Source organism: Carassius carassius, chromosome 11, assembly GCF_963082965.1.
Source record: "Carassius carassius chromosome 11, fCarCar2.1, whole genome shotgun sequence".
Taxonomy (NCBI): Eukaryota; Metazoa; Chordata; class Actinopteri; order Cypriniformes; family Cyprinidae; genus Carassius; species Carassius carassius.
In genome coordinates this window covers 16129307-16154282 of record NC_081765.1, presented here as the reverse complement: position 1 = coordinate 16154282, position 24976 = coordinate 16129307, and the positions used below count along the sequence as shown (strand labels likewise).

The 24976-nt window shown below is 37.9% G+C and overlaps 1 protein-coding gene across 1 annotated transcript in view; it reads right to left on the bottom strand.

Moving 5' to 3' along the window:
- The window catches only part of LOC132152880 (integrin beta-5-like), a 37776-nt gene extending 14473 nt beyond the window's left edge, over positions 1-23303 (bottom strand). Inside the window, exons 1-10 of the mRNA XM_059561818.1 lie at positions 22796-23303; positions 22280-22365; positions 21762-21969; positions 21413-21662; positions 19194-19362; positions 18176-18337; positions 17261-17356; positions 17087-17176; positions 15658-15792; positions 9633-10062 (exon numbers count right to left, since the gene is read on the bottom strand). Coding sequence (XP_059417801.1) covers positions 9633-10062; positions 15658-15792; positions 17087-17176; positions 17261-17356; positions 18176-18337; positions 19194-19362; positions 21413-21662; positions 21762-21969; positions 22280-22365; positions 22796-22877 — 1708 coding nt within the window. The 5' untranslated portion in view covers positions 22878-23303. The remainder of the gene's footprint in view (positions 1-9632; positions 10063-15657; positions 15793-17086; positions 17177-17260; positions 17357-18175; positions 18338-19193; positions 19363-21412; positions 21663-21761; positions 21970-22279; positions 22366-22795) is intronic.
- Between the last annotated feature and the right edge of the window lie 1673 nt (positions 23304-24976).

The window sequence follows — 24976 nt, the reverse complement described above, 5'->3', positions numbered from 1 at the left end:
GTGCGCTTGCGGCGTTCTGAAAAGTTGAGATGTTTTAACTCGATGCGGTGCGAACGCGCCTGTTTTCGCATGCGCGTATTGACCGCGTCGCTTCCATTATGAGCATTGGAAATAACGAACTTGTGAATATGTGAACGGCCCCTTAAAAGACAGCGCGCTGCGAGACAACAGTCACAGACCACCGAGCTACCCCGAATCAGCTCCAGATCGCTGGAAACTATGCTAAACCATAGCAGAACCCTGACTACATTTTATGGTTAGTGATGCTAAAGAACATTTCATGACGTCTCAGACAACTGTAAATTTGTGGCTACTGTGGTTTAATTATAAACGCTATCGTAAACTCCTATTTACCATAGTAAAATAATTTTCTTTGCCTCTTTATTTTTGTATACTGTAAAAACTTCAACCACATTAGTTGAAAATGAATAAAGGTTGAAATATTATATTAGAAGTTGTACTTATATTTTTTGTAAAGTTATTCAAAGGATTCATTAGCTAATCAAAAAAGAACATTAGATTAATTATTTATTGTAATAAAAATAATTGTTAGATTAGTCGACAGACAAAATAATCATTAGTTGCAGCTCTAAAGGACAGTAAACTATTTCTATAAAAATATCATTGCACTACTGTTATTTTGCATATAATACATTGTTTAACAATACTTTTGCACACTCATCCAAATGTATTTATTACCACTGTTCTCACGTTGCTGCTGTTCATAATGTGTATATAATCCTACATTGCTCTGTTCATAATGTACATACAATCCCTACATTTGCTTTCCTATTTATATTCTGTATATACTCTGCTCAATACTGTATATAGCAACTCCACTGTACATTCTGTACATCATAGCTTCACTTACTCTGCACTTTTATGTATATAAAACACTATATTTTTGCACTTCTGGTTAGATGCTAACTGCATTTCATTAGCTCTGTACTTGTACTCTGCATAATGACAATAAAGTTGAATCTAACCTAATCTAATCTAATTAGCACAGAATCAGTTCAGAATCAATCACCAAAAGAACCCGTTTGGTTCAGACGCCCTGTGTGTCAGTCTGCTTCACGCTGAATCACGCATGCGCAGTATCATCAGCTCCTCGGTTCTCGAATCGGACGCGTCCGACAGAAACTGTTCTCGGTTCAGTGTACTGGTGATCCAAAAATAGATGCAACCGGTTCTTGACTCGAGAATGAGTGAACCGTTCGTTCGTTCGTTATCTGGCTCGGCTCGGCGTTCATCTTCAGTTCTCTCTTCACAGCAGTTCAGTCAGTGTACTATTTGAGTAAATGAATTACTCCGGGATATTGGTTTATTTTAACTCAGAGGGAGTGTCAGCCACGTTAAAAAAGTTAACAGCTTAAGTAATTTGTGGATTAATGCTTATTGGAGACGCAAACCATTTCAAACGATTCAGTTCGATTTGGTGAACTGGTTCAAGAAGAACTGGTTAAATAGAATGATTCGTTCGCGAACTGGACATCACTACACTGCAGTGTTGTGAACGCGCACACAACAGACCCGGAAGAAAAGACAATGCTGAATAAAGTCGTAGTTTTTGCTATTTTTGGACCAAAATGTTTTTTCGATGCTTCAAAATTTCTAACTGACCCTCTGACGTCACATGGACTACTTTGAAGATGTTTTTCTTACCTTTCTGGACATGGACAGTATACCATACACGCAGTTTCTCTCAGGGACTGAGAGCTCTCAGACTAAATCTAAAATATCTTAAACTGTGTTCCGAAGATGAACGGAGGTCACACGGGTTTGGAACGACATGAGGATGAGTCATTAATAGCCGCGTTTCCACTGTCGAGCTTAAACCGGCCATGCTAGTGCGTGCCAGGGCCAGTCGCGTTTCCACTGTCACTAACGCTTATTTTATTGGTGAAATGATGGGGTTTCGTGACATTGTTCGTGAAAGGCGTGTAAAGGGCGGGTTTTAGTGAAGCGCAGCAGAGCTTCAGGCTCGACTGTGGAAACACTGTGCTATTCTGGCCTTGGTGCTACTGGCCCGAGGTTATTAGCCCCGCCCGGCCCGTTTTAAGCCCTGGCTCGCACTGGCCCGACAGTGGAAATGCGGCTATTGACAATTTTCATTTTTGGCTGAACTAACCCTTTAATAACCGCAGTAGTATACATTGACAAAAACCTGCCACAGACTCTGTTGTCATTTTTCTTTCCCTACGAAAGAAGAAACAAACAAGTGTGGGTGACAGAAGAATTCATTTTGTGTTCATGCTATTCAACTCCATTTTCAGTGGAAAGTTCAAGGCACAATAAAAAAAAAATCTTATTTTGATGGATAATCATTGATAGATAAACATAGAACCAAAAGAGCCAAAAGGAGATTTAAAAGCAAAATTAGACTCATACTGACCCAGGTTTTGTGATGTAGTGTTTAAAGACTTTCATGTCCTTTCCAATGAGTTCTTTATTTGTGTGACATGAGACACAACATTATCCATCTGGAGACACAGTCATAGTTGATGCTCCTACTATGAAACAGGCTAAAGGGGAAGAAATGTTTTTTTTTATAGGAGCTATCCAGTCTTCACAGAACTCCAATAAATGTCTTTACTGCCACTTTTGATTGATTTAATGCATCCCTGCTGAATAAAATAAATAATAATAATAAAAAATTCCCAAAAACTTTTGAAAAGTAGTATATAGGGCTGCTCCGATCACGATCGGTATGCGCATCTCATCAGTAAAGCCGGTTCTCTAATCAGCGGTAAATTCCCTCAGGTGCGTGATTTCACATAGAGCAGCTGTTACTACACAGAGCCGTTGTTAACTGAGAAGATGTGAAAATCCACGTTCATTTTCAGCGTTTATTTGCGCATCTTCTCAGTTAACAACGGCTCTGTGTAGTAACAGCTGCTCTATGTGAAATCACGCACCTGAGGGAATTTACCGCTGATTAGAGAACCGGCTTTACTGACAAGATGCGCATTAATGATCGGCCGATCATGATCGGACCAGCCCTAGTAGTATACATGCCTGATATTATCTATATCATCTGAAAGTGAAATAGATCAGATTTCACCACTTACAAAATGACAATACAGCAGTCAGCCCTAATGATCATATTTGAGAAACAAACTTAAACTGGTTTCAGTGTGAACAGCACATGGGAAACACTTAAGAGATGTGCTGAATGAAAGCACATTCACTCTCTGACAGCAGATGGCACTAAACTGCAGAAAAGGCAGCCTTTCCCCTTGTAACCCCATAAATGAAGCAGCTACACTACTTTCTAAAACATATCTAAATAATTTTAAATAACCATTCAGATTTGTGTATTCCCTATTATGTTCCTCACAGTGCCAAATACTTAAGTATTTAGATTTAATAGGTTATTTATTTTCAAACTTTTTTTTCTTTTCATTTTAATCTGGACTACAAATGCCCTAGATATTGTTTGAAAGTGTTTTGATTCTTTATTGTTAATTTACACTTTACATTAGGGCTTCATTAGTTAACATAAACTGCCAATGAAAAATTCAATAACACGTTAAAATCTAAATTTGCAATTATATTATTTAATGAGCCAACATGAACTAAGACTTGTATTTTTTAACAAAGTTTAAGAACTTCTGTAGCAAATGTAGCTATTGCTCATTGTGAATGTTAATACATTATCTAAGGTTTACTAATGAGATCTTATTGTAAAGTGATACCCATGTGTCTTTATAGTTCATTTGCACTTTAATCTGAGTACAACTTTTAACTTTATATATTTTTTTCTGTATTGCTTTATTGTATTTAAATTTTCAGATATTTTTGTTATAAGAAAAAATTTAACCTGTTGTACTGTATAATGACAAAACTAAATTTCAGTACAATGATAATACCATATACCGTGATAAAAACATTAGCTATTAATCGCAACAGGAAAATTTGATACCGACATATTCCTAAGTGTGAACAAAGCCATAGATTATTGCTGTGCGTGAGTAATGGACCCTTATGGAAGCTGCCAACCAAGCTAACAGCTCCTTGCATCTTCATGTTTTTTTTTTTAATTACTTCAATTCCTTATTTCCACACTATGTACCATTCTTTCTGGTCGACAACACGCAAAATCAGTGTGTTGTCTGACTTTACTTTGCAGGAACAGTATGATCACTGTTTTTGGCTTAAGAAGTATAACTCATTTGTCAATAGAGAAACATGTGCAAGGCAAGTATGTAGGCCAAGACATGGCAAGCTGCCTCTTGTAGTTGCATCTCTTGAGTGGTGACGAAGTCTTGGCATTAAAAAAAAAAAAAAAACAGGTCTACAGATGCTTGACATGTGATGTCTGTTGCCTTTACAAGATTCCTTAGCAACCTCAATGTACTCCAAAGAGAATAAAATAATAAGTTAAAAATAATCGTGAAATGACTCACATGTATCTCCAATTAATGAGGAGCACTTATGAACATTTGAGGCTTTTGAGCAGAAGAATCGCATTTGAGACATTTATTGCAGTCATAAGTTTCGTCTCATGTGATTGCAGGGTAACATCAGAGACAATAACAATTACAGAGCAAGTGTACAAGATAAATACAGTTATCTTCTGCCACACACCCTTCTGACGCCTTTTAAATCAACAGGTAGACTGAGGAAAACAATGCACAAAGTAATTCATATTATTTTTAAAAACAAGGCCAGATGACTTTAGTTTGGGCCTGTGTTACATCTATTAGGTTTCAGGCTAGGAACAAGCTAATGTGTTTCCCTGCATGCTTAAATGCCAGTATGGTATGGTGCTTTACACTAATCACCATTTAATGAACAACAGCGTTTCTGCTGCTCTACAACACAAGTGTGGGAAGTGTAAATGGCAAAGAGCCAAAAAACACCATGTCTAGAACTCAAAGAATTTTTAAAATAAAACCTGTATAAATGGTCTAAACGAGAAATGCATAACAGTTCTTTAGTTTGTCTAAATAAAAATGACTATATGACTAATTCCATGTGTGTTTGAAACCAAAGACAGAAAGACTCTCCTCACAAAGCTAACTATCTGCTGAGATGGTGTTTGTGTGCACAAGGATTGGCAGACTTTGACTCATCACTAATTATTTATCCACTCGCCAATGTCAAAATAGGACGCAGAAGATAGCTACAATACATTCAAAACAGCTAAACAACTTGTGTGCCAACATCAGGACATTAGAAATATGTCTGTGTGCACAAGACTATAAACAAAAGACTAGTCCACTTTCTGAGACAGTAATTTTGCATTATCATTATCTCGTTACAATTTGTTGCCCAGACCTAGTTCTGAAATTAGAGTCGCAATAATCCCATTGCATCAATGTGGTCACTTAAAGACAGATTTGAAAAGCAACTAAACAAGACCAAGATGAACAAGTTTGGGTGTATTTTTAAAGTATTTTATACATTTAAATCTGGAAAAGTCTGAGGAGTCACTAATCATAATGTAATAATATTTACATTATATTACAACACAAATTTATGTTACTTTTTTATTATATGAATCTATAATAATTATATAAGATGGTAAATATGATATTTTCCGCTATGTTTTCAATATAATATTTTATCAGAGAAAAAAAAAGTAACTTTTCACTGGTGGTCTCAGGCTTTTGGACTCCACTGTTAAACAAGCTTTGAAAAGATCAAAAACACCCTCAGGTGTATGTCTCAAAATACTTTTACCAAGAGCATCAAGTTAGAAATCAATCGCATATGAACCACTGCATCAAATCATGCAGTGACATGCAGAAACCATATTCAAGAATCCATAAAACCTTCTGTTTGACAGCTGTCTTGACCTCTGACCTGCCAAAGGGCAATGCCGGGTTTTTTTTTTTTTTAGCAATTTTTATCTTTGCAATAAAATAGCTAGTAGCTGAGATTTGGGGCGTGGATGACAGGCATAATATTTCAAAGGATGAATATGAATACCCGCAAACCACCCATCATGAGCTGCTTTTGACAGTCTATTCTTTTGAAATGTTTGATCTAAAGGCTTGGCATTTAAAAGTACGCCAGAAAAGTCAGTAAGAAGTGAGGCAGGAATCATGGGAGATGTTTTATTTGTTTAGCATGCTGATCCAGATCCCTGAGGCTCCTACAGGACCCACTTTCCATCCTGACTAGGTTTGTTCAACTGAGCTTTTCATTTTGCTGGTCCATTTAGGAAGCTTTTCAGACAGTAGAACACATCCGAGTAAATAACCACAAACTCCAGTGTTTGTTAAAATACCTCTGTTGAACTCAATGGACTCCTCTGCCTGTAAACTAAAAACACCATTATCATAACCAAAAAAAAAAAAAAAAAACTTCAATCAATCAACAATGTTACTCATGAGAGATACTGAAGATCCCCTTGCATAGAATAAAATGGATCCTTCTGCCTCAAAGCTGCATTTCACAGAGCTCTTCTGCTATCAAAACACTGCACACTTACGGCAAATCAATAGACTAAGGAGTGCGCAATGAATCCTATTCCAAACTTAAGAACCAGTTTGCTTCTGGTTCTTGACAGCTCTATTGTTCAACATGTGACCACACTGCTCTCATAAATTGTCCCACACCACAAACAAAAACAGATATGAAGTGTTTATATCCAATCATCCAATGCACACCAGACTTTCCTGTATTTTTGATGATGGTAAAGCGGTGAAGGCCTTGTCTGTTTGTTTGCTTCTGAGATCATTGTGTTGCCAGTTGCTGATGTCATTTACTGGGGTAAATGAGGATGCAGGGGGTGGAAAAAAGATGTCAATGGTAAGTGTACAGTTACAGAGATGAGTTGGTGGAATGTTTGCCAAACGTTAAATGAAACCACATTACATCCAAATTACAGCATGTGTTTGGTATTCAACATGCAACATCTCATCTGCCCCATGTGCTTACTGCTAACATCTGAAACATCTGAAAAACAGCTCCAAAAACAACCAGGTGTCTAGGATATTGCTTGGATAGATTGCAAATGCTTTGGAGAAACAAAATAATTTTTTTTTTAAAAACAAGTATATGCCCACAACAACAAACATCACTTCTGGGACGTTATTACAAGTTGGTGACAACAGTTTAAAAGCCCTTGTTTGATTGTATACTGCTCAGGGTCGAGTGCATAACATTTGATTTCTTGTTTGTACACAATCCCGTTCAAAGATTTGGGGTCAGTAGATTCTCTAGAAGTCTCTTATGCTCACCACAGTTGCCTTCAAGTAATCAAAAACAACGTCAAACAGTAATGCCTTTAAAATACCTTTACTTTATAAATACATTTTAAATTGTAATTTATTCCTGTGATCTCAGCAGCCATAACCCCAGTCTTCTGTGTCACGATCCTTCAGAAAACTTTGTAATGTGCTGATATGGTGTTCAAGAAACATGTTTTATTATTAACTAATATTATTATAAAAAAAATATATATAATAATGATACTTTTTCAGGGTTCTTTAAAGAAAATAAAGCATTCATTTGCCACTTTACTTAACTTTTGAAATGGTATTGTAAAATGATCAGACTATAATTGTATTACCACTATAATCAGTTGGATAAATAATGTGAAATCATGTCCCGGATTAAAAAAAAAAAAATATATATATATATATATATACACAAAGAAACACTTTGATCCAATGATATAGGATAACCTCGGCATCTTTTTTTGGCTTTATTTTGCTACCGTTATTGAAAAAGATGCAGTTTTATGTAACAGCAGGGTGTGGAGTGTGATACACAAATAACAGAACAGCTGAGAAAACCATTTCAACGGCACTTCATAAACAGAGAGGTTAAAAGAAAAACAAAGCTTTGTTTACTCTGGGTGTATGAACAAAGATTAAAAGAATAATATTAAATGCGCTCAGGGTCATTTTAAAGTCATGTTTACATTTAAATGGCTTTAAAAGCTTTTCTAAAGTCAGCTTAAAAAATAACCACTATTATACATATAAAGAGTTACGCAACACCATTTTCACAAAACCAGCTTATTCTTGACCAGTTCTGTATTGTTAAGAAGCTGTCAGCCAGTCAAAATTCAGTCACAACATGCTCACCAAGCCCATTGACCCAGTAATAAAGTGGCAGAGGGAGTGGCTCTAAAGTGGCTCCGCCCCCCACACGAATGTTTGACTTCAGCACAGCTTCCTTCTGACCCTTCAACAGGGTCATGTTTACTCCTCACTTTATCACAGCTATCTACATTGTAAAGCAAACAAGCCTATTCCTTCACAAACACACAAAGGTTTCAACACTCATTTAATATTAAAATGAAAGTAAATAAAATGCTAGACATGCACTAAATCATAAATATAGATTCTTTCATGTTACATGGTAAAAATTTAATCTGTTGGTGTCAACACTACACTCCAATAACACTCCTGCCATTGGTCCTGAAAATAGTTTATAGTTTTTATAGTACAAGTGGCTTATAATGCAAGTAAACAAAGTGAATACACATTTTGGAGGTATCAACCTATGGCCTACGCACAGGAGAAAGTATTTAACAAAAAAAAAACAAGTTGTCAAAGCTACATTTGAAAGCCAAACCCCTTAGACATAGAATCTCAGGCGGTACTTATAAAAATATTTTAAGAAAATATTTTAAAGGATTAGTTCACTTCCACAATGAAAATTGTCATCACATTCAGTCATTCCTACTATGGAAGTCAATGGTGCTCATCAACTGTTCAGATACTAACATTTTTCTGAATATCTTCTTTTGTGCTCAACAGAAGAAAGAAATTCAGAAAGGTTTGGAACAAGTGGAAGATGAGTAAATGATGACATAATTTCCATGCACTTGTGTGGGTTCATCTTGCTGGCCTGCTGGTTTGAGAAGCCATAGCACTCTCCTGATAAACGCTAGCTTGGGGGCTTCTATTCGATCCTAAACACCTTACAACTCACATACTCACATACTGTAAAACAAGCTGTTCTCGCCGAAGCATAGCCAAATCAAAATACCACAAAGCATGTTTATGAGGCATTTAACAACGAAACCTACAGAGAACTCTCATCAACATTTGCCTTTTCCCACAGCCATTATTAGCGAGTTTACAAGAATTGGCCCAGTTAATTCACCATGGCAAAGTGATGCAAAAAAAGCTAAATCACCCAGATTCATTAAGGACTAATTACTGCAGACAAGGAGTTTTCCATGGCTGAGATAGCAGGAAATGGATATATTCTCAATTCTAGCGATGGCATTATTGCTACAGAAGCTCAACAAATGTCCATTTTGAGCTGGGCTGACAGTTTATGCTGACTAAAGAAAAACAGAGCTTTATTACTCATAGACCAGCCATTGTGAGCATGGCTAAACAAATGCAGCCTTCTACAAAGCTCTCACTGTGGCATGGTAGAGATGCGTCCTGTGGAGAGGGAGATGGGGTGCCAGGCCAACAGCTCTTTGGCAAGAAATGATCAAATGCACTGGGCACAAATTTAGCATCCTAAAGAGGCCCATGGTAAGCCAAATAAGCAGCTGAAAAACTAGGACATGGACCATAAACTTCCACATTTCGTATTGAAAATTCAATCCACTTTGCAAGGTGCAGGTAAAAACACATCATGGAACGGAAATGCAAAGATTTCCTCTTTGAAATGGCAACCAAATAAGCAAATAAATTCTTTCATCTTACCTGAGCATAGTATACCCTTGTGTCGGGCACAGGAGAAGTCGTCACACTCGCAGAAGGTACCATAAATTTTGCCGAACTCGGACTCATAGCATAGACACTGATTACAGCTGCATTCTCCACGGCCGCTGCACACCTGCTTGCCCTCAGCCTCACGGCAGGCACTGAGATACTGGTGGTCGACCTCACCCTCCTTGCACTCGCAGCGGGCTCCCAGGTGTCCAGGATCACAGCGGCACATCCCACAGCTGTAAGTGCCGGCAGAGTTGCAGCGGCTGCTGTTGGTCTTGGTGAAATATGTGCAGCTACAATCACAGTGGTAGTCCACAGAGACCTCAAGATGGTCTTTAAAACCAACAGGCCTGATGGTGAAACTCTTCCTGGTGCCTTTTGGAGGACATCCTCGAGCATCTACAGTTATGTTGAAGGAGACCTGTAAGAAAAAAAAACGGACAACAAATTTTAACTAAATACACGAACTGTATCCCAATTCAAATGCTGCATTCCAAGATGCAAGATGCAATTTTATAGTTGTACTAAAACAGACCAAGGTGAACATGTGTGACAGGTTGTGAACCCTGCTTTGTTTTTTTTGTTGTTGTTTTTTTTTTACAGTTGAATATGACTTACAACAATGTTCGCTTCAACCTGAAGGATACAGACCCTGAATTGGGACACCGCTATTCAGTGCTAGAGGGATGACATTTTTTTTTAAATTAGCATGACCCTGGTTACCTTGACAAAATAGGATTTTCTATTAGCTTTTGGATTATTGCTGGAAAACTCTGTGACCAACAAAAGTTGATATTTAAATTAGTTTGCCAAAGCACACGTATAAACACAACAGGCTGTAAAAGCAGACTAGTAGCTTTAGTGCTTGGCGTGATGTTTGATGTCCCCAACAGGCTCTGTAGTCCCATTTAGCCACTGGTTGGCAACTGCTAACATAAATCACATAAAAACATAAATTACAAGCGGTGCATTTAATAATGTTTAATAAAACAAGAAAATATTTTAAGCTTGTGTTAAACACAAACCTCATTTCAGACATTTAACCAAAACATTATTTCAGGACAAGTGAACCAAAGTTTCAGAAATGCTAAATCAAAGGAAGTGTAATTTTCCCCTGGTGGCATGTATGACAAACAGAGACTTCACTAACTGATGTAGATCATACTTGTCAGATTAATCACAGACCTTCAGACCAGAGGGGAGACAGACTCCACCCTGATGATGACAACCCAGAGGAAGGAAGGCTTCAACATCAATCAATTTATGGTAAGATAAAATTTGAAACTCATTTCTCAGATTTAGTATTCTACTTCAGATGTGGGTTGAGTTTCTTACAACTGCACTGGATGAATGCACCATGCAGTGCAAAAAGAGCCTTTATCACTTTATCAATTCTTTTCCCAGAACTTTATGTGGATCCTCAGGGGCAGAAAACCCTACACCTTCAAAAACATGTAGCCTGGCTGGCCTTTGATTCAGAACCACCCAGAGGAGCGAGGACAAGCCCAACGTGCTGAGTCTGAACACTTTGAAGTAGTGTTTCAAATCAGTGAGTCCTCCAGACCTGAGAGTTTAGAGCTCAGAGCTGGGCCAAAGAGGGTCATACTGATGGAGTTAGACTAGAGGCTCACATGTCTTCTTAAATCACAATTAGGCTGTCAGTAAAGTTATCTGAATAGAAAAAGGGTTGCTGTTACTTTGACATTATTAGTCACCCTACAGTCAAGTAATAGCCAGAGAAAACACATTCACTGTAAAAAAATATGAAGAAAAGACTTGACACAAATGGGAGGCAAGCAACAATTTATCAAATATTCAAAATGTCTATTTCTGTTCAAGTGTACTTTTTACTTTTATTCGTGTGGGAAAGGGTCTTGTACTGGCATGCCAACTGTTCATGAAATCTTGAATAACTGGGTAATGTTTTGGACCTGTCCAGCAATCTCAATTTACTATGATGATTTGATTTTGATCATTATAATATGCCAATTTAAAGCTCAAGAAACATCTCTCATTATTATCAATGTTGAAAACGGTTGTGCTGCTCAACGTTTTTGTGGAACCCATGATATTTTTCAGGATTTGTAGTAAAAAAAAAAGAACATTAGCATTTAGATAAGATAAAAATCTTTAATATTATAAAATGTCTTTACTGTGACTTTTGGTGTGGAACGGTAGTGTATAATAATTGGTGTAAATAAAATTAACTGTTGAAAAACCAACAGTATCATAAAATTACATCAAACAAAACCATCTTTTATTGCATTAATATGCTACTCCTTAAAGATCATGCTGAAAAACAACAAAAAAGTACAACCCGAATTCCGGAAAAGTTGGGACGTTTTTTAAATTTTAATAAAATGAAAACTAAAGGAATTTCAAATCACATGAGCCAATATTTTATTCACAATAGAACATAGATAACGTAGCAAATGTTTAAACTGAGAAATTTTACACTTTTATCCACTTAATTAGCTCATTTAAAATTTAATGCCTGCTACAGGTCTCAAAAAAGTTGGCACGGGGGCAACAAATGGCTAAAAAAGCAAGCAGTTTTGAAAAGATTCAGCTGGGAGAACATCTAGTGATTAATTAAGTTAATTGATATCAGGTCTGTAACATGATTAGCTATAAAAGCTTTGTCTTAGAGAAGCACAGTCTCTCAGAAGTAAAGATGGGCAGAGGCTCTCCAATCTGTGAAAGACTGCGTAAAAAAAATTTGGAAAACTTTAAAAACAATGTTCCTCAACGTCAAATTGCAAAGGCTTTGCAAATCTCATCATCTACAGTGCATAACATCATCAAATGATTCAGAGAAACTGGAGAAATCTCTGTGCGTAAGGGACAAGGCCGGAGACCTTTATTGGATGCCCGTGGTCTTCGGGCTCTCAGACGACACTGCATCACTCATCGGCATGATTGTGTCAATGACATTACTAAATGGGCCCAGGAATACTTTCAGAAACCACTGTCGGTAAACACAATCCGCCGTGCCATCAGCAGATGCCAACTAAAGCTCTATCATGCAAAAAGGAAGCCATATGTGAACATGGTCCAGAAGCGCCGTCGTGTCCTGTGGGCCAAGGCTCATTTAAAATGGACTATTTCAAAGTGGAATAGTGTTTTATGGTCAGACGAGTCCAAATTTGACATTCTTGTTGGAAATCACGGACGCCGTGTCCTCCGGGCTAAAGAGGAGGGAGACCTTCCAGCATGTTATCAGTGTTCAGTTCAAAAGCCAGCATCTCTGATGGTATGGGGGTGCATAAGTGCATACGGTATGGGCAGCTTGCATGTTTTGGAAGGCTCTGTGAATGCTGAAAGGTATACAAAGGTTTTAGAGCAACATATGCTTCCCTCCAAACAACGTCTATTTCAGGGAAGGCCTTGTTTATTTCAGCAGGACAATGCAAAACCACATACTGCAGCTATAACAACAGCATGGCTTCGTCGTAGAAGAGTCCGGGTGCTAACCTGGCCTGCCTGCAGTCCAGATCTTTCACCTATAGAGAACATTTGGCGCATCATTAAACGAAAAATACGTCAAAGACGACCACGAACTCTTCAGCAGCTGGAAATCTATATAAGGCAAGAATGGGACCAAATTCCAACAGCAAAACTCCAGCAACTCATAGCCTCAATGCCCAGACATCTTCAAACTGTTTTGAAAAGAAAAGGAGATGCTACACCATGGTAAACATGCCCCGTCCCAACTATTTTGAGACCTGTAGCAGAAATCAAAATTGAAAATGAGCTCATTTTGTGCATAAAATTGTAAACTTTCTCAGTTTAAACATTTGCTATGTTATCTATGTTCTATTGTGAATAAAATATTGGCTCATGTGATTTGAAAGTCTTTTAGTTTTCATTTTATTAAAATTTAAAAAACGTCCCAACTTTTCCGGAATTCGGGTTGTAGGAAAGTGAGGGGACAGACAGACAAAAGCACAGCAAGAAGTATTTCCTCAATGAGCTGCCGAACTGGATTAAGGATACATGTAAGTCACGAGTACATGGCAACAGTCAGATGAAGACAGGCAGCATTAGAAAACTCCATGAAGTCTGTGTGGTTACGCAGAAGAGGTGGGCATTATAGAAAGATGAGCCATCACTGGCCAAAACTGTGTACTGCATTCTAATAAAAACAAACCAGTCCAAGAGTTGGGAAAACACAGTTAATGTTTTAGATTTAGTAATGATCCAAGACTGATCTGTGTCTTTGCAGAAGTTGTTGGTGAGAAATGATTCGAATATAATATCTAACAGTAAATAAATAACACTAAAACATGCAAAACAGTTAATCTAAAAGTCCACTTCAGGAATGAACAAAGTTGCGTCGATGAGTTTAAAGTACGGTGTGTGGGTAGGGGTTCTGCTGTGATGTCCCAACCAAAGTCAAAAGCAAACATACGCCATTGTTCTACTTAAACACTTATTCCTATATCTAAAATATATTGCTATATCAGAAACTTTGTACTTGTGCTCCTGACTGTACACTTCCCCATTCCTTAAGTGTTCTTGCATTTGCACAACAGTGAGCAAAGCTTTAGAAATTCATGGCAAACAAAGTCCATCCAAAAGTAAACCGATGTTTCCTGGGACACCAGTCAGCTTAATATAGGAGTAGATGAATGTGTTATGTGAATGAGACATTTTAGTAGTCTCTAGGGGCTTGGATATACTTCTGTGAAAGGAATCTAAGCTTAACTTTAGAATCTGTATCTAAGGCCTATGTTTTTCCACAGAAAGAACTCTGCATTATTGTGTGAGCCCATTGAAATGCAGCAGCGACTCCTCAGAGGGTTCGGCAGAGGACCGTGAGTGACACATGGGATCCTGTCTGGGTTGTGCTACCCTTTCTAAAAGGCACGATTGGCACTTGGGCACAGTGTGCCAAATTTCCCTCGTGGATGAGACACAAAGGCCCTAGACCTATTGGAGCAGCCAGAAAAAATTGGGTCGTTCCATTCAGAGAGGGTATTCAGTTCTACCCCTCCACTTTCCCCTCACAATCCTTCTCTGCATTCAATTAGGCAGAATAGGTATGGTACAGGCGAGAGTGGAGAACTCTGCTTGAATCCAAGGGTCAGATCATGACATGGTGACATGTACCAAGTATTTCTATAGACGTTTTGCCATGTCTGTCTAATAAAGAATGTATGGGAGATGCACCAACTACAATCTACACCATATGAACAGCATAATGACATGAGAGAGCAGACCATGGCATATTCAAATCTAACATGTTATTGTTGAGTAAATAACTCTTCATCTAACACAGGAAGATCTAAACAATATGCCTGAAAGTGTCTGACAGTATTTAAGCCATGTTACTTGTACCTGCTGAAAATCACACCAGTTATCGGTAAATGGCCACAATCTATGCACACAGAACGTCTGAAATGTGTGTCACTGAACTGCACTTTCACTAATTTTAAAAGGCATTTCTGGCTCAAATAATAGACCTTCTTGTATGAAATGACCAAATTTATGTATCCTCTTATGCATTCATCAAAAATGCAACTGAGCTGGAATAAAAAAACAAGTCATGCTCTGAAAAAACAACAACAACAAAAAAAAAACATTCTTTCCATTACTTATTTTGCTGCATTTCCCTGTCACTCTATTTCACTTCCTCAAGGAAAGTGAAAAAAAATCTGTTGCTTTCACTTCCAGGATATTATATGCAGGTCGACAAGGATCAAGTTTTAATCTGAGTGCAAATGTGTTCTGAACATTTTGGGAAACTGTAAGGTTTAATCTTTTGTCATTTTCTCTACATCCTCATTAAGATTGTGACTACCATCAGTTCTCTTTTAGTTGTACGAGGCAACAGGATACAGCACCATGTGCTTAAATCCAAGAGGTATAAATAAGATCTGAGCTGCTTGCCATAGACTTCACATCAAACACTCAGGTTGCAAACAGAAGGACAGGATCAGCTGTTATGCATTTTAACAGTTAACTGTTCACAGTTAGTGTAAGAAGCACAGTCAATATTTAATAAAATACTAACCGTGTCACCAATTTTGAGGTCAGCACACTTGCGGAGACCGGTCAGGGGCTGGCCATCTTGGCAGGTGGCGGTGAAGGCCAGATTGAGATCTTCAGGATGGTCCCATACGCTCAGCTCAACTTTCGACCTGATGTTCTACATTAAAGAAAAATAAAAACAAAATCATGCATGAAATTCAAGAGCCTCTAATATCACTAGTAACAATTTCAAAGGTAATGGAAAAAATGACATACTTGGTTTCTATAATGCTCTAGCACCAAAAAGTGAAACCACAAACATTCAATCATATTCTTGGACAGCATACTACCACTAAAACCAACTCCAAAACACATCATATCTATGAAAGCATTCAAAGCCTTTGGCATATTTTGGTGTAAACGGACAGTCAGGAGAGGTAAGTAACTGGGTCAATTAAAAAAAAAAAACTGGCTTGATAATTTGCGTCTATCACCAGTTATAAACCGATTATTAAATTTTTCATATTCCCACATCATCATTTGTTTTTTCTTATGATGCAGCTTCCCATGACGCTAAATTGTGTTTGCAAGACTTCAAGGAAAATTTCCAGTGGATCTACTCTACTGTACAAAAGTTTGGGGTCAGTAAGACTATTTCTGTTGTACATTCATATGAACAGCATTTATCTGAAATATAAATATTTTGTAACATTATAAATGTCTGTACTGTAATTTTTGACCAATTGAATGTGTCCTTGCTTAAAAGTATTCTTTCTTCTTTCAAGAACTAAAATAAAAGAATAATATATTCTAAACTTTGGAACGGCAGTTGGTGTTATTCATGTGAACATACTTTTTAGGTTTAAGTTTATATAAAAATTCCTCCAATACAAAAAGAAAACATCTTCAGCCAAAGAACATCTTTAGAGTCCTTTTCCTAGAAGACTGCAGCGCTCTTCCAATACAGCAATACCAGACTACAAAGCTTATTGTGAGAACCAAAGCAAACACATGGACAAGCCCATCAAATGTTCTGCACTGACAAAAACAGGAAATTTTTTATCTTATGTAATCATGTTACCACCCAGTGAAGACACAGCAAAAGAGCAAAGCTTTCCTAAAATCACACTCAACAACAACATCTGTTTCGAATTCAATTCCTAACCATTTATTAGCTGAAAACAATGGGTAATCAGTTCGGTTGCCAATTAATCTGCAATCAATTTGCGTAATTTTTTAAGTAGTGTATTGTTATAGAACAGTTGCCTGACCCTGAAGTGTGTTTACCATTCCCTGAAAATGAACAGTGCGTTCACAAGAGGCTGTGAATAAACATCACAGCTTCAACCTTGAACCTTACAATACACATCCTACATGAAGGGATCAGTTTTTGGGGTCAACAAGAACCCATTTTCTTTTATGTGCGCCCACTGGTACACCCACAGTACAAAATGGTAATAAGAACAACTTACATTGTATGCATTCACAATAAGCTGAATAATGTTTTTGGAGTCTTGGTCTAAAATTTCCACTGTAGTCCCAGGGATCAATGCTGTGAGATTCTACGGGTAAAAAGACATTGAGAACAAAACAAAACAAAACCAGCTCAACATTGATCAAAATAGCTCATGGTGAATGAAACATACCTTGTAAAGAACATAGTGTCTTTTGGTCACAGCAAAGATGAGGAAAATGTTGTTTTCAGCCAGTTTCTCTCCAAGTAGAGCGAGTGAAGGGTAGTCCTGTGGAGAGACAGCACATGTCCATATATCAGTAGGATACATTTATTCAATCCTTCACTCCCCGCAGCACTCCTTTTGTTGGGAAGTTTGCAAAAGGAAGTCATCGCTCTTCTGATTCCCCTCCATGGTTTCTGTTACCCTTCCCACCCATTTCCTCTGTATTCAGCTACAGGTGTCCTCTGCTACTGAGCTGCTTGAGAATCCAAAAAGTTTGTGCTCAATCTCTTTAATGAACGATCAGTGAGGTGTTAAGCACTAAGAGTGGCGTTTTCTTACAGAACAAGATGTATGCATAATGTATGCAAATATTAGATCCTAGTTCGCAGTAGAAAGCACACACTGCTCCTGGTTGAGCGATCTCTCACTCTCTCTCTTAAAACACTCAGCTGCTTTAGATGAAACCCAAACTGCACGAGACGAGCACAGCATTTGTTCTTGCACTTTGACAAAAAATTCATTTTAACCAGTTCAAAGCCCCTCCCCCCACCCCTCTCTTTGTATGAATATTCAAATAGACATCAACTGGTAAAAAAAGGGAAACAGTAAGTGCAAGAAACCTTACAACCAAATTATCCACAAATCCCTTTAAAGGTTTCTTAATACAGTTTAGAAACCGAAAACTCCTGGGGTTTTTTAATCTCAAGCATTTATAGCTGACGGCAGTTAAAGACGAGCCAATTGGCCATGAAGTGCATTTACAATAAAACAATCTAATCTCATTCAAACAGTCAATTAATTTACCCAGACGTGTCTCCACATAAACTTGAAGAACATTTGTTTGGTTCAGTTTATATCCGTTTAAAAGGATAAAAGCTTTACCATCTTGTTTGCAGCACTATACTCGTTCTTGTCGTTCAGGTGACACTGTCCATCATGAGGATACACTAGTCCACCGAGCCTGCCATCCAAAGCCAAGTGAGGGACGTCATCGGTGGCAAACACCAAAAGATGGTAGGCCTCTTTCCTCCAGCCAATCTTCTCCTGCCACAATGAGAAGAAACGCTCACTTATACCAGCATATCTCGTCATCTCTCTATACCATGTTCATTCTAATATTTTATACAGTGTTTCTGTACAGTTGATAGATTGTCACATATGAATATCTATTCACTTATGGAAATTATTAGAGGTTTCCAAATAAAACACATCTACGATCACTTTTGAGAAATAGATTTGTTTAAAAATAAAAAGTTGAAGTAGCATAAATTAGCATATGGCAGCTCTTTTTTATTATTGTGCATACAGCTTTTATGGCCTCATATTTATTAATAGACTAAATGGAGTACATACATTTAAACTAGTGTCTCAACACAGAACTGTTTTAAATATACTTAAAATCATGCAAAATGGGTATTTAAATTTGGTGAACAGTTACAGTTTAATTTACAATTGCATATGTTTTACATACAAATATACAATGTACAAAATTCAGAGAACATGTTGACTAGCGTTTTAGATGGTTGAATAGTCAAAAATAGGCTGTTCAGGCATTTCTGAACAACTGAGAAACCCGTGGCAAATTCAACACACAAGATCTCACTAGTCACACAAACAAGAGTGAGCACTGATTAACACACACTGTACGGAGCATTAATGTCTCTTTCTCTCATGCTTGCTGTGATCATGCCAAAGCAAATATTTGTACAGTCTATGATGTCAATATTAGCATGTCTCTTTTAAAACTTCTACACTTCTATCTTTTCTGATAAAGCTCAGAGAGCACAGCACAAAAACAAGACACTCTCTCTCTTTTCATTAAAGCCTACTGGACAGGATTCCTGTTTCTATGGGGAGTTGAAGGAGTCAAAGAAGCTTAATGATGTTACTGACTGCTTACCTTGCAAACTGCAGCCTGCAGAATGGCATCAAACCCCCCCTCTGGTGCGTCCCTGTTCCGCGACACCATCTGCTTCTGCACTTCTTCATTAAAACGGTCAACCTTGTCCGTAAGAGACAAGAGATGACGGAAACCAAACGTAGGGACACAGTTTGGAAACAACTTGTATCTGTGAGAGAAATTATAAAAACATTGAAAGAAGACAGAGATGAAGAAACCAGAAGCTTAATCAGCAACACTGAAATCATACATTAAATTAATTACAGTGTGTTTGATATTACATATTATCATAATTCAAACTTCTACTGATTTAAATATACAATATATTATTATGTTCAAACTAAGCAAATATATATTTTTATTTATTTATTTTGTTATAATGGGATATACATTTTAAAACAACTCAATTTAAATGTGATGTGTATTCCTTGTAGGATAAGGTATACAGTCGTGGCCAAAAGTTTTGAGAATTACATAAATATTGGAAATTGTTGCTGCTTAAGTTTTTATAATAGCAATTTGCATATACTCCAGAATGTTATGAAGAGTGATCAGATGAATTGCATAGTCCTTCTTTGCCATGAAAATTAACTTAATCCCAAAAAAACCTTTCAACTCCATTTCATTGCTGTCATTAAAGGACCTGCTGAGATCATTTCAGTAATCGTCTTGTTAACTCAGGTGAGAATGTTGACGAGCACAAGGCTGGAGATCATTATGTCAGGCTGATTGGGTTAGAATGGCAGACTTGACATGTTAAAAGGAGGGTGATGCTTGAAATCATTGTTCTTCCATTGTTAACCATGGTGACCTGCAAAGAAACGCGTGCAGCCATCATTGCGTTGCATAAAAATGGCTTCACAGGCAAGGATATTGTGGCTACTAAGATTGCACCTAAATCAACAATTTATAGGATCATCAAGAACTTCAAGGAAAGAGGTTCAATTCTTGTGAAGAAGGCTTCAGAGCATCCAAGAAAGTCCAGCAAGCGCCAGGATCGTCTCCTAAAGAGGATTCAGCTGCGGGATCGGAGTGCCACCAGTGCAGAGCTTGCTCAGGAATGGCAGCAGGCAGGTGTGAGCGCATCTGCACGCACAGTGAGGCCAAGACTTTTGGAAGATGGCCTGGTGTCAAGAAGGGCAGCAAAGAAGCCACTTCTCTCCAAAAAAAACATCAGGGACAGATTGATCTTCTGCAGAAAGTATAGTGAATGGACTGCTGAGGACTGGGGCAAAGTCATATTCTCCGATGAAGCCCCTTTCCGATTGTTTGGGGGCATCTGGAAAAAGGCTTGTCCGGAGAAGAAAAGGTGAGCGCTACCATCAGTCCTGTGTCATGCCAACAGTAAACCATCCTGACACCATTCATGTGTGGGGTTGCTTCTCATCCAAGGGAGTGGGCTCACTCACAATTCTGCCCAAAAACACAGCACTGCAAATACTGACTCTTTGCATAAATGTCATGTAATTGTCGATAAACGCCTTTGAAACATATGAAGTGCTTGTAATTATATTTCAGTACATCACAGAAACAACTGAAACAAAGATCTAAAAGCAGTTTAGCAGCAAACTTTTTGGAAACTAATATTTATGTAATTCTCAAAACTTTTGGCCACGACTGTATATGCCTTGTCCCTATGATATCTGTTGTGGTACAGTGAGCATTTATGAGGACTGAAAGCATAACCTACATGGTCACTGATGCATGATGGGCAGGGGCTGCATGGTGTAATATCTACTCTGGGCCATGTGCAGTACTGGCTTTGCAAACTCAATCTGCTCTGTCACACTTTCCAAAAAGTCTACCACTATTCTGCATTGGATCAGAACGATATCCACCAGTGAAAGCAGGACAAAATGTCTCACTGTTTCTCTTTACTAAATTAAGGATTTATTTTAAAGTGTGGATTAAGACTGCGGTAAGACTTAACAAGTGCAGAACTGTGGCATGTCAAGTGCTTTTGGATTCCCAATGATACACTTTCCCCATAAGACACGGCTACGCCAAAGCAGGGCTATTTTCAGTAACACAAGGGAAAGAAATTAAGACACATACACTTCACCAAGTGAGAAAGTGTCCAAAAAGTTCTCACTAACAAGTAGCTGTTCTCTTCATTGCATTACAAAGGGCATTAAAGGGCAAAAGGCATGAGAGACTTTTTGCATTTGAATTTAGATCCCAAATATATTTACAGCTCATCTCAGAGGTCTCTTTCTTACCCATTGCATGGGTTGTCCTGGTACTTGGGGGCTGTGTAGGAGAAGGGTGAGATGTTCTTATCCACAAAGGAGCCAAAGCCAAGGCGGAAGTTACTTGTAAGCTTCCTCATTTCCTCAGCCAGCTTGGTGCCCAGGTTGCGGATTGTGTCCAGATCGTCCTTCATGGAAAGCGAGAGATCCATCAGGTAGTACAAATCAACAGGGTAGTCTTCCACAGGACGCACTTGTACCTCAAAAGAGGTCTGGTCACCTGAAGGATGTAAGAGTAATTATACGAACACGCAATTTCAAGGTATCTTCAAATGGTTTTTTTTTTTTTGGTTTTTTAAATCTACCAGCAGATGCATACCAGGCCTTAAGCTGAGAGAGATCTTCTGTGGGTATATCTGGATGACATCATACTGGGTCACTCCAGAACCTTTGGAGCTCAGAGGTTTGCTCCGCAACAGAGAGCTGTCACTCCTGGGATTTTCTATAAAAGGTGCATCGCATCCTCTTTTCAGTAAGTTCTGGCTAAAATCACAACGTGAGTTGAGAGTTCTGACCTGTCCAAAGTCCTCAATCAGAAAAAAAAAAAAGATCGCTGTGGTAAGTAATATGAGGAAACCATTAAATAAATGAGCAAACCCACAAATGAGATGAGGTAGGCTACAGCTCTAATGCTCTTAGCAACCTGTCAACAGTCAAAAGCACTGAATTATGTAAGTGAATTAAAATTAGAAATAAATCAGCGGCCTGTCTACCTAACTAGACAGTATTTGAATAAGTCTATGGTGGTTAAAACGACTGTCTAGGTAGGCGGCTCAGTAGGTTTTGTGACACAGTCACAACTCAAACAGACTCTCGCATTATTGTGCACGCGCCTACCTCTTGCGCGCACCAGGCGCAGCTCGGGTGAATGAGGAGACATTCTTCACAAGATGTGGCGCTGCCGCTCATGCAAACATTGAGACCTTAAAATAAATCAATCAATAAACAAATAAACGATCGATTGCAGGTCAAATCGGTATAAAGAAAATATGCATTTAACACTCTTTTATTTAAACACACAACTGAGGAATACTACGACACAAGTGATTCATGCTAAGAAGAAACGATAGAATTGAATTGTGTAGAAAAAAAAAAACTTATGGAAAACTGTCCTCCACTTATCATCATGGCAGTGAAATAAATACGTTAATGAAATACTAAATAAACTGATGCAATGAATTACTTCAGACAATAGGGAACATTTATTTTAAGTTTATTAAATGTAGGACTTTTTGTTTTCACAAAATCCACATTTCTTTCATGTGTTCGCATTTACTAATTTGTTATGTATTAAATCTATTTGCGTTGTTATATGGCATTTTGATGACAGATGTGATTTCACTTAACACTTACCTCTGACGCTGTGAATAAATATATCCAAGACTATGTAAACTAGAAGAACCGGGCGACGTGTAAATGGGCAAGTTTTCCACATTATTCCTTACAAAATGAAAAGCCCGTTTAACGTCAACTGGAAGTTTTGTTTGGTCCAACTTTATAAAAAGGTTATATTACAAATGTCCGTTTTTTATACAGTGAGTGGCTGAGATCTTCTTTGTGTAAATCCTCTCCACATCACAGCGGCACACACATGACTGAAGTTAGTGTCCAGTCCAGAAAACTGCTCTGTGAGACCCGAGGCGATACTGCTACTCCACATTCGAAGCTGAGTGTTACTGTCGCACTCTGTCTGAGGTCCACTGCAGTAGTTACTTAAATATACACTGTATCCATATTGAGTTTCAAATCTTCAGTAGCAAGAACATTTCAAACTTCGTAAACAGATTGTTTTATTCACCATCCGGTAGTTTTCAGCGTGGAAGTTCAACAGTCGACTGCCGATCATCGCGTCCCTCACAGTACTTTAAACTCCGCCCATGGGAGAAGAGACTGGACATTTTTTTTCCAGTTTTCCCAACAAGCCACGCCCCCTACGCTGGGATTGGCTAGTAGTCGACTTCAAACCATGCACTGATTGGACAGTAAACAGGTCATTCAAATATCTTTACCAATCAAATAAAAATAGCAACCAGGTGAAGGGCGGGGCTAGTAAACAGAATATGAGGGAAAACAAATAACGCCGACTAGGACGAAGCAGTTTAAAAGGAACTTTAATTGACTATAGTAACCAATGCAGGTGTTTTGTAATGGACTGAGCAATCACATTTTGCTCTGAAATGTAAATCAATATCTCACATTAAACGGTCAAATTACACGAGAAAAAAATATTTAGTTGCATGCTGTTTCTTAAAGTCGTAAGATTAGATTTAAAGTATTTTATAAATGTGTTTGATATGTCAGTAGTACATTAAACATCTAAATCCTTTAAGATCTGCGCTGGAAATTTAATCCAGCACGGTCAGCAGTCATGTGACCATCACTAATTACATCCCCACCTGTTTCACAGAAAGAACTGTAGAAAACCTATTAGGTATTGACTTCCAATATATATCACTAATATTATAGGAAACACAGGAAACGGTTTTATTCAGGAAACACATTTATGCACTTATAACTGACAATGAGATGAAAACCTGAAAAACCTGAAAGGAGTTCAAAAATTACTCCAGTTCCAGGAGAAGGAAATGCTCTGAATAAAGAATTGCAATGAAATGGCTGTACATAACATAAAAAGTAGTTGCAAAAATTGAACTGACAACTGAAATCCAGTCAAACTGGTCAGGGAACTCTTTGCAAGGCCTTAACCACTGCTTAAAACAGCACAAACTCAAACACATGATGGGGTAGAGGCCTGTGTGAGAAGCTCAGAAGTCATATTCACTATAGATCTCAACTGAAACCCACTGAGGCTGCGGGCAAGTCGCAGATATTGGTTAACATATCCACACTACCGCGTGGCCAAGTCAAAACATAATGACATCTTAAGGGTTTGGAACAGAAAAAAAAAAAGTCTGATATTAGCAATAATTTTAACTAATTGATAAAAATATATACAATTTAAAATATTAATAGTAATATATTAGTTACTATAATAATATTTGTCAATAGTATAATATATATTAGTCAACTAAGTGTGACACCCAAGTGGTGGGTTTCGTTGTTCAAGACTCAATTAATTACAACACCGACTACGCCACCCTGGGAATTTCACCCAGGGAAATAATGGTCCAGTAAGGACACAGGTTCGTTCCCACAAAGATAGAGCAGAGACGTGAATATAGAAAATAATAACACTTTATTATGGCTAACTAAAACTCCACACACACACTTCAGTACACAAGGGTTAATATGGCTCAAATCAAAACTAAAAGAAAATAAACAAAATCATACAATCCAAAAAGTAACTTGTCAAATGGCGAGGAGAAATAACAAACCTACCCAACTCCACTTTACACGTACACTGATGTACTCCCTGCACCACAAGCACACGTGCATTCAGGTGACGGAAAATTAAGAAGAATTAAATCACTCAGTGAACAAGGGTACCCATTAACTTGGACCTAGAGTGGTCAGCACTTCTTCCTAGCCAATCCAACAACAAAAAAAAAAAATATATATATATATATATACAAA